The 14,116-nt window shown below is 40.2% G+C and overlaps 4 protein-coding genes across 4 annotated transcripts; 2 read left to right on the plus strand and 2 right to left on the minus strand.

Moving 5' to 3' along the window:
- Positions 1 to 1,859: 1,859 nt before the first annotated feature.
- On the plus strand, positions 1,860 to 3,411 carry LOC130523462 (uncharacterized). Its single transcript, XM_057028813.1, has 2 exons — positions 1,860 to 2,887; positions 3,154 to 3,411. Exons 1-2 carry the CDS (start codon positions 2,138 to 2,140, stop codon positions 3,409 to 3,411), a joined length of 1,008 nt encoding a protein of 335 aa, XP_056884793.1. The 5' UTR covers positions 1,860 to 2,137.
- Positions 3,412 to 4,907: 1,496 nt separating this feature from the next.
- On the plus strand, positions 4,908 to 6,314 carry LOC130523463 (heat shock factor protein 4-like). Its single transcript, XM_057028814.1, has 2 exons — positions 4,908 to 5,791; positions 6,057 to 6,314. Exons 1-2 carry the CDS (start codon positions 5,042 to 5,044, stop codon positions 6,312 to 6,314), a joined length of 1,008 nt encoding a protein of 335 aa, XP_056884794.1. The 5' UTR covers positions 4,908 to 5,041.
- A 930-nt stretch (positions 6,315 to 7,244) lies between these two features.
- Positions 7,245 to 10,631, minus strand: LOC130522179 (protein fantom-like). Its single transcript, XM_057026255.1, has 2 exons — positions 9,744 to 10,631; positions 7,245 to 9,658 (listed from the first exon to the last, which is right to left on the minus strand). The coding sequence occupies exons 1-2, from the start codon at positions 9,794 to 9,796 to the stop codon at positions 7,615 to 7,617; spliced, it is 2,097 nt and encodes a 698-aa protein (XP_056882235.1). The 5' UTR covers positions 9,797 to 10,631; the 3' UTR covers positions 7,245 to 7,614.
- Positions 10,632 to 10,850: 219 nt separating this feature from the next.
- Positions 10,851 to 13,840, minus strand: mdh1b (malate dehydrogenase 1B, NAD (soluble)). Its single transcript, XM_057026261.1, has 9 exons — positions 13,394 to 13,840; positions 13,209 to 13,321; positions 12,984 to 13,118; positions 12,537 to 12,673; positions 12,260 to 12,428; positions 11,825 to 12,173; positions 11,590 to 11,731; positions 11,336 to 11,511; positions 10,851 to 11,247 (listed from the first exon to the last, which is right to left on the minus strand). The coding sequence occupies exons 1-9, from the start codon at positions 13,413 to 13,415 to the stop codon at positions 11,069 to 11,071; spliced, it is 1,422 nt and encodes a 473-aa protein (XP_056882241.1). The 5' UTR covers positions 13,416 to 13,840; the 3' UTR covers positions 10,851 to 11,068.
- Positions 13,841 to 14,116: the final 276 nt, after the last annotated feature.

Raw genomic sequence — 14,116 nt, forward strand, 5'->3', positions numbered from 1 at the left:
GGGGACCCTCCTGCTGATGGCCGGCTGGGTAAAGAGAGAGGAGAGGAGAGAGGACAGGTAGAGGATAGGATAGGTAGGAGAGGAGAGGGGTAGAGGAGAGGAGAGGTAGAGTGAAGGGGAGGTAGAGGAGAGGAGAAGGAGGAGGAGGGGAAAGAGGAGAGGAAAGAAGAGGAGAGGAGAGGGAGAGGAGAGGCACAGAGCACAGAAACACACACAAAAAATATGCACAATCACTTCAACGGGGCCGGCGGTCATTATGCAGCTCCGATGGCAGTGATACCTGCAAATAGATAGGGGGGGGGGAGAAGCAGAAAAACTACACAAGAATCAGCATAACTAGTCTGCTTGATGAGGAGAGGAAAGGAGAGGAAAGGAGAGGAAACCATGACCCAGTGGAGTGACAGAGGCCTGTCAGGTGATCATGTTTCCGGACCCCGGCAGCCTTGGCCTATAACAGCATAGCTAAGATGTGACCTAACGATTAGACGACCCCCTAAGTATGATAATTTGTCTGTCTATGATAGTAACTGGAACTACTGAATTAGTAACAGTAAGCTTTTTCAAAGAGGTAGGTTTTGAGTCTGATCTTAAAAGTAGCGATGGAGTCAGCCTCCCGTACCTGGACAGGGAGCTGGTTCCAAAGCAGGGGGGCCTGGTAGCTAAATGCTCGGCCCCCCATTCTACTCCTAGAAACTCTGGGAACCACAAGTAGACCAGCATTCTGAGAGCGGAGCGGTCTATTGGGCTGATAGGGTATCACTAGCTCCTCCAGGTAGGATGGAGCTAGGCCTCTGAGGACCTTGTAGGTCAGAAGAAGGGTTTTAAAAGTTATTCTAAATTTAACAGGCAGCCAATGAAGCAACGCCATTACAGGACTTATGTGATCTCTTTTGTCAATACCTGTCAGAACTCTGGCTGCAGCATTTTGGATCAACTGGAGGCTTCTTAAAGAGTTGTTTGGACACCCTGATAATAAAGAATTACAGTAGTCCAGCCTGGAAGTAACAAATGCATGGACTAACTTTTCAGCATCAGGCTGCATCAGTAGCTTCCTGATCTTTGAGATGTTCCTCAAGTGAAAAAAGGCACTTCTAGAGACTAATTTAATGTGTGAGTTGAAGGAGAGATTTTGATCAAAAGTTACTCCTAGATTCCTCACAGAGAGACTAGATGTTAATGAGATACCATCTAGAGTGATCATGTGATCAAATCTATCCCTGAGAGGTTCAGGACCAAACACCATGACCTCAGTTTTTCCTGGGTTAAGGAGGAGGAAATTTGAAGACATCCAGGACTTTATGTCTTTAAGACAGGTCTGGAGCTTCACTAACTTCTCTGTCTCCTCGGGTTTCATGGATAAATAGAGCTGAGTGTCATCAGCATAACAATGAAAATTTATCCCATGCTGCCGAATAATGTTCCCTAAGGGAAGCATATACAATGTGAAGAGGATTGGTCCGAGTACGGAACCTTGAGGAACTCCATGGCTAACCCTACTGTATGAGGAGGGAACGCCGTGGACATGGGCAAACTGGTATCTATCAGATAAGTATGATCTAAACCAGTCTAGTGCTGTCCCTTTAATCCCAATCACATGTTCCAGTCTCTGTAACAGGATGCTGTGATCAACTGTATCAAAAGCAGCACTGAGGTCCAGCAGAACCAGCATAGAGACCAGTCCATGATCGGAAGCTATGAGAAGATCATTAGTGACTTTAAGAAGTGCTGTTTCTGTACTGTGATGAGCTCTAAAGCCTGACTGAAACATCTCAAACAGGCTGTTCCTCTGCAGGTGCTCCAGTAACTGAGTCACCACCACCTTCTCTAGAACTTTAGAGATAAAATAATGAGATGTTGAAATTAAATATTTATTATACACATTTATACAGCATTGGAAAACTTTAAGAATGTTTGTCGCATTTTTCCGCCTACAGAAATTATATTAAAACAATTTCCATTTTCATATTTTTTGAAAAAGCTCCAGGGAGCCACTAGGGCGGCGCCAAAGAGCCACATGCGGCTCTACAGCCATGAGTTGCTGACCCGTTTCCCAAAAACGGAAGCCTGAGGAGTCCATTAAAGAAGATTAAAGAATGTGTAAGATGCCTTTGATTCTTTGATGTTTCCTTGAAGTTAGATGAAAGAAACACTTGATCAAACAAATAATGTGCACCTAAGAGGTGAGAGAACGCACCAAACAAGTCAAATCTTGCAGTTTAAATCTATACAGCATATGTTTCTTTTCTTTCATTGCAACATTTTATCTTTTTACACATCAAAAATGCAAACACTGGGAGTTTCACTGAATGAAAAATTCCCCACAAAGTTGTGGCGATTGATCAATGACAGCAAAATTAATACCATCATCTGGAACCACCAAGGAGACGGAATCATCATCAATGGGAATTTAATAGAAAATGACTTCTTGTCTTCAAATGGCTTCAAAACCTCCAAATTCTCAAGTTTTACACGACAGCTAAATTTGTATGGCTTCAGGAAATCCCAGCGTTTAAATAGAGACAACATTCATCATTATTTCCACCCCAACCTCCAAAGAAACCAACCAGAACTTCTTCCCCTTCTGAGGAGATCTGCTCCAAAATCGAGACCCGGTGTGAACCTTGACCTCAGAAAGAAAGATCTGAATGAGAGGTGGAGGGACCGTCGCAATCTGGATGATACACGCGATGATGCCAAAGATGCAACTCCGCACAATGGTGCATCTGTGTTGTCATTACTACCTTCTGGAGTTGACTTTTTGTACCACACATTAAATGCAAACAGGGAATCTGCGGTGAACACAGTCCAGATTCCAGCTCAACAGTCCGGGGAAAGGGAAGAATTGCAGGTGTCGTTACCAAGGCAACTCCCAAACCTAATTCCAGAGGTAATTTGCAGATTTTCATGTTTTTATCCAGCAAAACATATTTCTTTACGACACAACTTCAATATTTGTTGAGCTTGTATGTGATATTGTTCTTATTCATGAGCTATTGACTCTTTTTGTATTACATTTTGTGGTTTTAATTTATTAAAATATCATTGTTGTTGTAGTTGGAGAACTGTTGTACTGTTATGAATGCGAAAACACAAAACTCCTTTCCAGTTTGTGAAGATAAACATGATAAAAATTTGTCTTCTGACCTATCTCAGGCAGAGGTCCGATCGCCTGCATCCAAACCGCTGCATGACATTGTGCCAGGTGACTGGATCATGGTGAAGGTTCTGAGCACCAGGAAAAGGAATGGCTGGAAGGGTCCACACCAGGTGCTACAAGCTTCTCACACAAGTGTGATGATCGCTGAAGGAGCAACGTGGTTGGATACCAGCCAATTTAAGAGCTTGCTGAATAATAGTTCTTCAAGTACAGACAGTGAAGCACATTTTAAGGGAGCCTATTGTTGTTATTAGAGTGCAGGATATGTTTGAATAAAAGGTTAAATTGTCATCTTTTTTATTAAAATGGCTGCAACTCCATGCATTTAAGAATGTTGACATGGTCAAGACAACATGCTGAAGTTAAACTTGCAGAGAATGGTCCAAAAGGGGAGAAATATCCAGTTAGAAGCAGATGAAAATGCCTGTCAAACTATCAGGTGACACATTACTTTCATTTTATAAATATACACTTGGCACCAATTTATTAGGTACACCTTTAGCAGTAAAAGATGGCACCAGTTTGAGATGATATACAAACTTGGTCCTTACCCGAGGTACAGATAGAACAAGTGTAGTGCCAGAATGCAAGGCATAGGAACTGCTAAATTTCTGCAATAAGGTGCACAGATTAGGAGGAACCAAGCCTAAAAGTGCATTATAAATTAGGCTCAGCCAATATGTGTATCTGCGTGCAGTCAGAGAATGCAAATTTGATTTCATATACAATTCAAAATGGTGGACAAGACGACTACAACCAGCTCAGATCTGTTCGTAGCTACTAACCAAATCTCCACATGATTTTGACCGTGCGAAGAGCTTGTATAAATGTACCAATATGTATAAATAATGCTTGTCACTCTTGTAAATTGCAATTTTAATTCATATTGTAGTCTTTTGTGTAAATAATAAGCAGATGCCTTTGAAAAACACAATATAGGAATATCCTAAACGTGACAAACTATTAGAAACACAAGTCAAGAGTGGCCTTGACGCATTAAAGATTGCTTTATGATGTAAGTCATGTTGAGGATTTCTGCATTATACAATGTCGAACAATATTTACAAGTTACTCATGTAAACTGATGTTTTAGACGCAGAAGCATCCACGAAATCCGACGGTAGGTATACGTTTAAAAGCAACGTTACTGTTAGCAAAAACGTTGTCCTTTACCGACGACAGTGGTTCTCAAACTGTTCCCTGTCGGACTTTGTTTAGAGAAAATTCCCGCTGTTTTACATCATTTAAACGCTGTTATCAAAAAGCAAAATCCAATCATCAAAAACTAAAAGCCGACTTCGAGCTAGCAAACACTAACGCGAAGGAGCAGCAGGAAAACTGAAGAAATTCTAAATCAGGGGTCGGTAACCCAAAATGTTGGAAGAGCCATATTGGACCAAGAAACAAATCTGTCTGGAGCCGCAAAAAATTAAAGCCTTATACAGGGCTTATAATAAAGGCAACACATGCTGTGAGTGTCTATCTTAGCTGTATTAGCCTACTTTCCAAATGATCAGTAGGCTACAAATACATAATGAGCATCCTGGAGAGAATGACGCACTACATGGCCACTTTAAGTTTAACTTCCATTATAATGAGATGTTGAAATTAAATATTTATTATACACATTTATACAGAATTGGAAAATTTTAAGAATGTTTGTCACGTTTTCCTCCTACAGAAATTATATTAAAACAATTTCCATTTTCATATTTTTTGAAAAAGCTCCAGGGAGCCACTAGGGCGGCGCCAAAGAGCCACATGCGGCTCTACAGCCATGAGTTGCTGACCCGTTTCCCAAAAACGGAAGCTTGAGGAGTCCATTAAAGAAGATTAAAGAATGTGTAAGATGCCTTTGATTCTTTGATGTTTCCTTGAAGTTAGATGAAAGAAACACTTGATCAAACAAATAATGTGCACCTAAGAGGTGAGAGAACGCACCAAACAAGTCAAATCTTGCAGTTTAAATCTATACAGCATATGTTTCTTTTCTTTCATTGCAACATTTTATCTTTTTACACATCAAAAATGCAAACACTGGGAGTTTCACTGAATGAAAAATTCCCCACAAAGTTGTGGCGATTGATCAATGACAGCAAAATTAATACCATCATCTGGAACCACCAAGGAGACGGAATCATCATCAATGGGAATTTAATAGAAAATGACTTCTTGTCTTCAAATGGCTTCAAAACCTCCAAATTCTCAAGTTTTACACGACAGCTAAATTTGTATGGCTTCAGGAAATCCCAGCGTTTAAATAGAGACAACATTCATCATTATTTCCACCCCAACTTCCAAAGAAACCAACCAGAACTTCTTCCCCTTCTGAGGAGATCTGCTCCAAAATCGAGACCCGGTGTGAACCTTGACCTCAGAAAGAAAGATCTGAATGAGAGGTGGAGGGACCGTCGCAATCTGGATGATACACGCGATGATGCCAAAGATGCAACTCCGCACAATGGTGCATCTGTGTTGTCATTACTACCTTCTGGAGTTGACTTTATGTATCACACAATAAATGTAAACAGGGAATCTGCGGTGAACACAGTCCAGATTCCAGCTCAACAGTCCGGGGAAAGGGAAGAATTGCAGGTGTCGTTACCAAGGCAACTCCCAAACCTAATTCCAGAGGTAATTTGCAGATTTTCATGTTTTTATCCAGCAAAACATATTTCTTTATGACACAAATTCAATATTTGTTTAGCTTGTATGTGATATTGTTCTTATTCATGAGCTATTGACTCTTTTTGTATTACATTTTGTGGTTTTAATTTATTAAAATATCATTGTTGTTGTAGTTGGAGAACTGTTGTACTGTTATGAATGCAAAAACAAAAACTCCTTTCCAGTTTGTGAAGATAAACATGATAAAAATTTGTCTTCTGACCTATCTCAGGCAGAGGTCCGATCGCCTGCATCCAAACCGCTGCATGACATTGTGCCAGGTGACTGGATCATGGTGAAGGTTCTGAGCACCAGGAAAAGGAATGGCTGGAAGGGTCCACACCAGGTGCTACAAGCTTCTCACACAAGTGTGATGATCGCTGAAGGAGCAACGTGGTTGGATACCAGCCAATTTAAGAGCTTGCTGAATAATAGTTCTTCAAGTACAGACAGTGAAGCACATTTTAAGGGAGCCTATTGTTGTTATTAGAGTGCAGGATATGTTTGAATAAAAGGTTAAATTGTCATCTTTTTTATTAAAATGGCTGCAACTCCATGCATTTAAGAATGTTGACATGGTCAAGACAACGTGCTGAAGTTAAACTTGCAGAGAATGGTCCAAAAAGAGAAATATCCAGTTAGAAGCAGATGAAAATGCCTGTCAAACTATCAGGTGACACATTACTTTCATTTTATAAATATACACTCGGCACCAATTTATTAGGTACACCTTTAGCAGTAAAAGATGGCACCAGTTTGAGATGCTATACAAACTTGGTCCTTACCCGAGGTACAGATAGAACAAGTGTAGTGCAAGAATGCAAGGCATAGGAACTGCTAAGTTTCTGCAATAAGGTGCACAGATTAGGAGGAACCAAGCCTAAAAGTGCATTATAAATTGGGCTCAGCCAATATGTGTATCTGCGTGCACTCAGAGAAGGCAAATTTGATTTCATATACAATTCAAAATGGTGGATAAGACGACTACAACCAGCTCAGATCTGTTCGTTGCTACTAACCAAATCTCCACATGATTTTGACCGTGCGTCAATCATTTGCTTGTGTGTTAAAGGAGGGAACAAGGCATTGATTTGTGAGAAACCTGCTCCCAGATCTGTTTCTTCACTCATGCCGTGGTCCCAGGACTGAATTTTCCTTTTAAAACCCCTTTGTTTCCCCCAACTGTTCTCAGCGGGGGCACTGCTCTGCCCCTATCAGCTTTAAAGTTTTTTTCCTTCTTTTCTTGTCATTCTGCTAAAATCAAACTGCTTTTACAAGGACAGTTATAATTGTTGCTGGCAGCTGAGTCTGCGTCCACATGTAATATCAAATAAATTGAGATGTAAAATCAGCATGGTGAGTAAACAGAACAATAAGTTACAATAATCAATCTAATCATCATGCGAGTGAGGCACATTCAAACATTTTGTAACAATGAATTTAATTTTGCCAAGTTTCATCGTCATGACAGTGTTTTTACAATTACACATTTAAGACTATTTAAAGGTCTTCAAATGATTTCAGTGCCCATGTATAGGAACATTTGTTGTAACAACCAATCAACACTTTAAGAAGACTGTTGTACCTAGCAACGGGGTCACCCTAAGGTGAAAGGTTTTGTCCTCTCCTTGCTCAGAAACTTCTGTTTTATATTGAAGTTTCAGCCTAATTTAGGATCTCCCTGAGAGGATTCTGAGAATATTTGTGAATGTGGACCCTGAGCTTGTTCCTGTGGTAGCAGAATTAGACTGGAGTTGGGAGTGTCCAACCCTGTATAAATGTCCACTCTACTATGCAGACACAGTCGAACTTTGCTCTGATGACTCCTCGGTCACAGGAAGCTTCAGTTTGATGCAGTAATCCAGGGAACCAAATGCAGGAGCTTCATCAGACACACCAACCAGGGGCACGCTTCCCTGAACCTTCCCATCATGCTCAAATAGCGGCTGCAGTGGAAGATGAGCCGCTGCCACTGTCCTCCAATCACAGCCCACAAGCCTCTGATGCAGCTCGACTAAGACAGAGCAACTACTGATGTACTCAAGAAAGTCATCATCCATCTTTACAATGTACTTGGATGTGAAGCTGTATTTAGGGTTTTGCCCCCTCACCACTGGTGTAATGTGATTGTCAAACCTGAAGAAACTGTATGTACAGAAGGTTGTGGGTTCACATTCATCCAGGAGCTTCAGCGCTGATGGAGATAGTCTGACACCAACTATCTGGAGTTCTGTGAGGTTCTCTCCACATTCCAGGTGAACAGATTCCTCACATGAGCTCCTTTCTCTGTTATCCTCTGACTGGACTGTGTGAGTTGTGCTGCCAAACTGTCTAATTTGAGTTTCCAGTTGGTTGATTTTGGCTTCTCTTGCATCCAGCAGTTTTTCCTGTTGTTTCAGTTTTTGTTCATACCTTGCATGGTCCTTGTTCCTCCTCCTAGTCACATCCTCCAGCTTCAGCTTGTAGTCTTTGCAGTTGATCCTCTCCACACTGAGGATGTTCTTGGACTTCTGTAGCGCCTGCATTGTCTTATCATGAGCATCTTTCACTTCTTGCATGGCCTTTGCTCTGTCTTCCATCTCAACAATGCCAGCTGTTTGTAACTCCGTCGGATTCTTCTGTTTTTTGACAAGCTGCAGTGCCTCGTTAAGTTCATCTGCACTATATTCACCTTCCTCAGTGTAGCAGCTTAAATGACTGTTCAGCTCTTCCAGTTTCTGCTGCTTCTCCTGACATTCTATCTTTAGTTTTCTTATTTCTGCCGTCAGTTCCTCATTGGTCTCCTCCTCAGATTTAATCTTGTTGAGGATGGCTTTTTTGTCAACAAGTTCAGCCTTCAATGCCGTCTGTAGCTGGGTGACCTGCAACTGCTGCTCCTGTAGTTGTAATTTCTGTGCTTTACAGGCAGCACAGGTACTTTTTTGTAGATTGGATACCCTCTCTCTGAGCAGGTCCCGCTCCTCTTTGAGCTGAGTGAGCTGCTGCTGTAGCCCTTGTACCCTGTCATTGTCCATGATGGGAACCTGAAGTTGTTTCTCCAACTGTGAACTCCTTTTCTTTTCATCATTTAGCTGAGCTAATAGGTCATTCATTTGCCTGACTGCTGTTTGGTAACTTTCCTTTAATGTACTCCGACTCTCCTGCAGTTGCAACAATCTTTCTTGCAACTCAGCCACAATGTTGGATTTGTCAGTCATCTGTTTTTGTAGTTTGGTCATTGTCACGTTGTTTTCAACATTTGACCAGATTTTAGAGGTTTCTTCTTGTTGAATCTGCATGACTTTCTTCTCATACTCTGCCTCCTTTTCCTTCAGTTTGTCCTGTAGTCGCTCCAAAGCACCTTCCATCTCTTTAATGTGGCTCTGCTGCAGCAGGTTCTTTTCTTTTAAGCTACAGATTTCTGCCCTTGCCTCCTCCAGCAGGCTAGGTGGATATTTTCCTCCCCCTCCCAGTCTCTTGACATTTTTTGGTGCTTTTGGATAGCAAGAGAAATTGTTATTTTGCAACTTCTTGTGTCCAGAATAAACCAAACTTCTCCCATTGTTCAGACAGTGTTGCTGTCTGGCTATATGTTCGCGTTGTTTAAGCTCCTCGTTCTGCCTCTGCAGTCTCTGCACTTTCTGCTGCAGATCCTCCACCGCTATGTTCATTTGCTTATCTACCAACCCAAGCTGGCCCCTGCCTGTTATAATTTGTGCCAAATGACTCTGGTCATTTGCCATCTTCCTTAACTTGGTGCCCAGCGTCTTCATCTCATCATCTTTTTTGTTAGCATTTTCTTTGAGGCGCAGGTTCTCTTCCTGCAGGCGCACAAAACGATCCTCCAACTCCTCCCTGAACACCCAAAAAAACCAAGTACTAAAATCAAAATAAACAGAGCTAACAGTGTTCTTAATTCAAGACAACGCCACATACTTACCTGCTATAAGCATGAAGATATCTGTAATGCTGCATTCCTCTTATTAGTGGCATCTTGGGAAGTATATTCACGTATTCACATTATCCTACAGAAGGCATAAAATGAAGCATGTATACACACACATGCACGTGCATAGATACATATGCATGTGCATAAACACCCTCACGCATATCTACTACCACACTACTTTTCCAATAAGTGTCTATGACATCTTGGCAACATAAGACACCCCACAATGGTTTTCAGGACTCACCTGTATGAAATGGCTTTTCTTTTACTGTAGCTATTTGAGAAACTAAATCAAGAGTATCTAGTGGCTTTGATTGCAATATTAGTCTTTGATTAAGAAATCTCCTTTAATCTTTGTATGCTCTGTATTTTTCCTGTTTGTATAAATGGCAGTTGATTTTTTTTTTCTTTTTAAACTTTATTTGCAAAAATCAAGGTTTTTTTTAAATGGCCCCATTGTTTTATAATGGAAAGTTATTAAATCTAAAAATCTATCAAATCTACTTCAACTGCCTCATGCTGTCCTCTGATATGTTGTTTGCATGATGCTGACACTCATCCCATAAGAAGGGACAGGCCATTGTTAAAGGGCACTATACGAATCTATAAGTCTCTCTGTCATAAAAGTATTCACTCTGATGATTTTGATGCTTTTGTGTGGTTTATATTGTTTTTTGATTTATTAGCAGTTCATGTACAGTTGAAAAGTTGTTTAGAATGATAAATACTGGTTTAAAGGCTGTTTAACGACTGGCTTATAAGGATAAACAATTTAATATGCAGTAAAATACAGATGTTAAATGCTAATTCATGATGCTTCAATTTGTTTATACTAAAATACTGTGATTATCCCAAAATACTTCCAATACTAAGGTATACTAAGTCATTTTTCTATGATTTAAGTAATCGCCTTAGGACTCAACGGATGCTTGGTGTGGACAACTGTGGAATCTGACTTTGAAAACATTACACTGTCAATTTCATACAGATTCTGATGAGAACACCAACTATATAATTGCTCAGGTAGCCACGTAAACAGTACGCACACAAACAAAAATAACTAAACTCTGACTTTCCTTACTCCCAAAGAAGGAGCACTTTTGTGTTTGAAGTTGTTTATTGTTTTAAAGCTCTTTCTCCATATTGTGTACCCATGTGTTCTTGAATGTTTGATTTGAGTCAATGTGATTAATGCAAATGTGTCATTGGCATTGGTGCCGTAAGGGCACTACAGGTATTTTGTGTCACTTTTTCCATTAAAAGACGAATATGCAGATATGTTAGGTAGTGCTGCATGCCTAGGTGATGAAATTGTGTTATCTGCTGCAGTCTTTGTTGCTTTTTGCCGTTAAAAACTGCCCAATTTCATTTGCAGAATGTTGAAGCCTCTCCTTCAGGTCCACTCCAATGGTCACATCAGACAGTGCGGACCATTTCCCATCTGTGAAGGTAAGTGGAACTGAAAGCGCAACGCCATCTGGGAGGTCATGGTAACCTACACAAGATGCCAAGAATAATCCCATGTCAGCTGTAGCAAATAGTCCAGTAATTTCAAATTGAGATACAGATCCAACTTTTATTACCTGAGCAAAGCACACCCAAGGAAAACACCTCATTTCCAGCACCAAGGCCGTTCCAAGCCTTCAGGACAGTGAGGATGCCATGGCTGCATGACATGGCAGTCGTTCGGTTCATCCTCGAAACTACAGCTGCACGCCGACTGCGTACCAACTCTTGAAAGTCTGTTTCTATCCATGTCCTAGTAGAGAGAAGAGGAAGCACTTAAGCAAACCAGCTTTACCCTGAGTCTCATAAACTGTTGTGTAATATTACAAACCTGTCATTTATAATATTTTGTGCTGGCAGGGAGAAGAATTCCGGTCCTTTAACTGGCCCATCATAGTTGAACACTTTGGTCTTCTGAAGGTCGACATAAAAACTACCGCTGATGTTTCCCCACACAATGACATCGCGTACATCTAAAACAGAAATGATAATATAATAATTATTCAATTCCAAAATGCAGCAAGAAGTGTATATTGCCAACCATTAAGAATCAACTGTATAGCTACCTGCCGGTCTCACATTAAGCTTCTTTGCAACAATGGCCCTGGCTTCATTCTCAAGCTGAGTCGCCAAAGCAACAATCTGGTGACTGTGAATCGAGTGTGTGTAGTCCAAAAGAAGCGAGCATCTGAGGTTGACAAATGACTCCCCAGAAACAATCACCTTCACCTCCTTCTCGGTTTGTGTGTCAATCAGCCGTCCATATTCTCTGTATCTCTCAGAGATTGCGTCTATTTTTCGCTTCTTCAATTCTCTCTCATCCACTGTAGCTATATCATCACACCACGGCTCATCCAACAAAATAATGACATCTGCTTTCTGGAAGGCCTGTTCCAGATCTGTGTGAATGGTCACCTGTAAATAACCACAAATAGGCTGTTTTACGACTTTTTAGAGTGGTAAAAAAAATAAAATAAAATGAATTTCCCAAACTATTGTACTTGATGAAGCAGATGCAGTGCCTGGTGCTCCAACTCATTCTTCAGGTGATGCAATTCCTCTTCATCACCATCAAGGTCCAATAGATGGACATCAATTGTGGAAATATTGGGGAACACGTCAGCAGAAATCAGACTACTCATAAGGAACTGGGAGGTTGAACTGAGAGCACTGGATATGTAAAGAAAGATATACAACATACATAATAGCCAAAACAGCCGAATCAGAAAATGGAAGGAGCAGGGGTTTTTGAGTCAGTCTCTATCAGCACGAGCCTACCTGCTAATCCATATGTGTCTAACAAGATTGGCACGATGCTGCGCCTCTGCTAAGAGCTGTTTGTGGGCTTCTAAATTCTCCTCTGCAATTTGCACCATGATGTCTGCGGGCATGTCTGAAGTAACATTGTAGTATTTCTACAAGAGAGAGTTTAAATAGGATTTTTTAACTAAACTGAATTGGCTTCTTTTATTATTTATATTATTTTTTAAGTACATTTTTTTACATCTTGATCTTTTTTCGAGAAATCTGAAAACCAACGTAAAATTTGCAGTCAATTTTAAAAGGATGACAACCTGCGCCCCCTCGTAATTTTGATTCCATAAGTAAAACAAATATGTTCTTAATTCTAAAAATGTACTACCACAAAATAATTTTCCTATGAAAAAATATATGGAGGTAATACATAAATTATAATTTGAAACACACACACACACACACACATACCTGACAATGTTCTAAAAAGTCACTGAAGCCTCCTAAAAGTAATCCTTTGCCTCCTTGATGTACGATTTCCCTCCAAATTAAAGGGGACTCCTTGTGCTTCCAGCCATTTTTCCTGCAAATGTCCTCCAGCCATTCCTATAATATATCAACGATTTACTAATTAATTCAAATTGGTATATTGCTGGGAGCAATGGAGAAGCGGTGAGAGGATTGATGGGTTTATACCTTCCATTTCTCTGAGGGGATTGAGATTTTTCGAATCCTGAAGTTTGGAAGATAATTTTGCAGTTTGTCTGCTAATAATTCCGCTTTGGCATAATATGGACAGTTTATTTTGCCTGAAAGGGTTAATGGTGTAGAAATTAGACATTTGAAAATACTAAAACCTAAAAAATGACGGTAGATCTTACCAGAAAGGACAAACATTGCCATTTCAGTCAGGTCGTTGTTGGTTGCCGGGATACCAACAGTGTTGCGGTTATTTTCTTCCTGTCGGAAAAAAGCAAACCAAATGATCACTTAATAACTCTTAACAGTAACACCGAGGATTATTTTTTATAGATAAACCTTTATCGGCATTGTGACTATAATTTCACATTTTTGCTTAAGGGCGAGTGCATCGTTTGTAATTTATAAATGTAATCACTGAAGCATCGAGCACTGAAACAAACAAAAACACAAGAATACTCCAAGTTTGCTGCTAAGGTTCTATCGCAAATGGGTCGATTTGAGTATTTTGACAAACGTTTTGGAAAAAAAGGGTTACGTGACAAATGTGTTGATTCGCCGAAATCTGCTTTTAGTCCTTGTATGAAACAAATTGTCATACCAACACCGAGTGGCTTTCATTAATCTGATCAAAGAAATTTGTGACATAGCATTAACAATATAAGCAGTCTTTTGGGAAAATAAAATCTGTTGTGACGCCGTTGGATGTAAATACAACTCCTTGTTAATCTTTGATAAATGTTTTTTTTTAATACTGTTGGATCCTTTTGTCGTCGGAGTCTCAACAAAAAAGAAATAAATGATAATTGTTTATTACAGGTTTTACAGCGATGGATTTTCATGAAAGGTTTTGTGGCTTCAGTATGGATCCGCAAAGACAATCAATGATAGCTTGAACACGAACT

This window comes from Takifugu flavidus, chromosome 3, assembly GCF_003711565.1.
Source record: "Takifugu flavidus isolate HTHZ2018 chromosome 3, ASM371156v2, whole genome shotgun sequence".
Taxonomy (NCBI): Eukaryota; Metazoa; Chordata; class Actinopteri; order Tetraodontiformes; family Tetraodontidae; genus Takifugu; species Takifugu flavidus.

What these genes read in the sequence shown, in the direction of transcription:
- LOC130523462 (XM_057028813.1), top strand. Translation starts at nt 2,138, where the DNA reads ATGAAAGAAACACTTGATCAAACAAATAATGTGCACCTAAGAGGTGAG. An exon ending in TCCCAAACCTAATTCCAGAG is followed by an intron (nt 2,888 to 3,153) that starts GTAATTTGCAGA and finishes GACCTATCTCAG; the next exon opens with GCAGAGGTCCGATCGCCTGC.
- LOC130523463 (XM_057028814.1), top strand. Translation starts at nt 5,042, where the DNA reads ATGAAAGAAACACTTGATCAAACAAATAATGTGCACCTAAGAGGTGAG. An exon ending in TCCCAAACCTAATTCCAGAG is followed by an intron (nt 5,792 to 6,056) that starts GTAATTTGCAGA and finishes GACCTATCTCAG; the next exon opens with GCAGAGGTCCGATCGCCTGC.
- mdh1b (XM_057026261.1), bottom strand. Translation starts at nt 13,415, where the DNA reads ATGGCAATGTTTGTCCTTTCTG. An exon ending in TCCCCTCAGAGAAATGGAAG is followed by an intron (nt 13,119 to 13,208) that starts GTATAAACCCAT and finishes GATATATTATAG; the next exon opens with GAATGGCTGGAGGACATTTG. An exon ending in ACTTTTTAGAACATTGTCAG is followed by an intron (nt 12,674 to 12,983) that starts GTATGTGTGTGT and finishes TCTCTCTTGTAG; the next exon opens with AAATACTACAATGTTACTTC.
- LOC130522179 (XM_057026255.1), bottom strand. Translation starts at nt 9,796, where the DNA reads ATGCCACTAATAAGAGGAATGCAGCATTACAGATATCTTCATGCTTAT. An exon ending in TATCTTCATGCTTATAGCAG is followed by an intron (nt 9,659 to 9,743) that starts GTAAGTATGTGG and finishes TTGGGTGTTCAG; the next exon opens with GGAGGAGTTGGAGGATCGTT.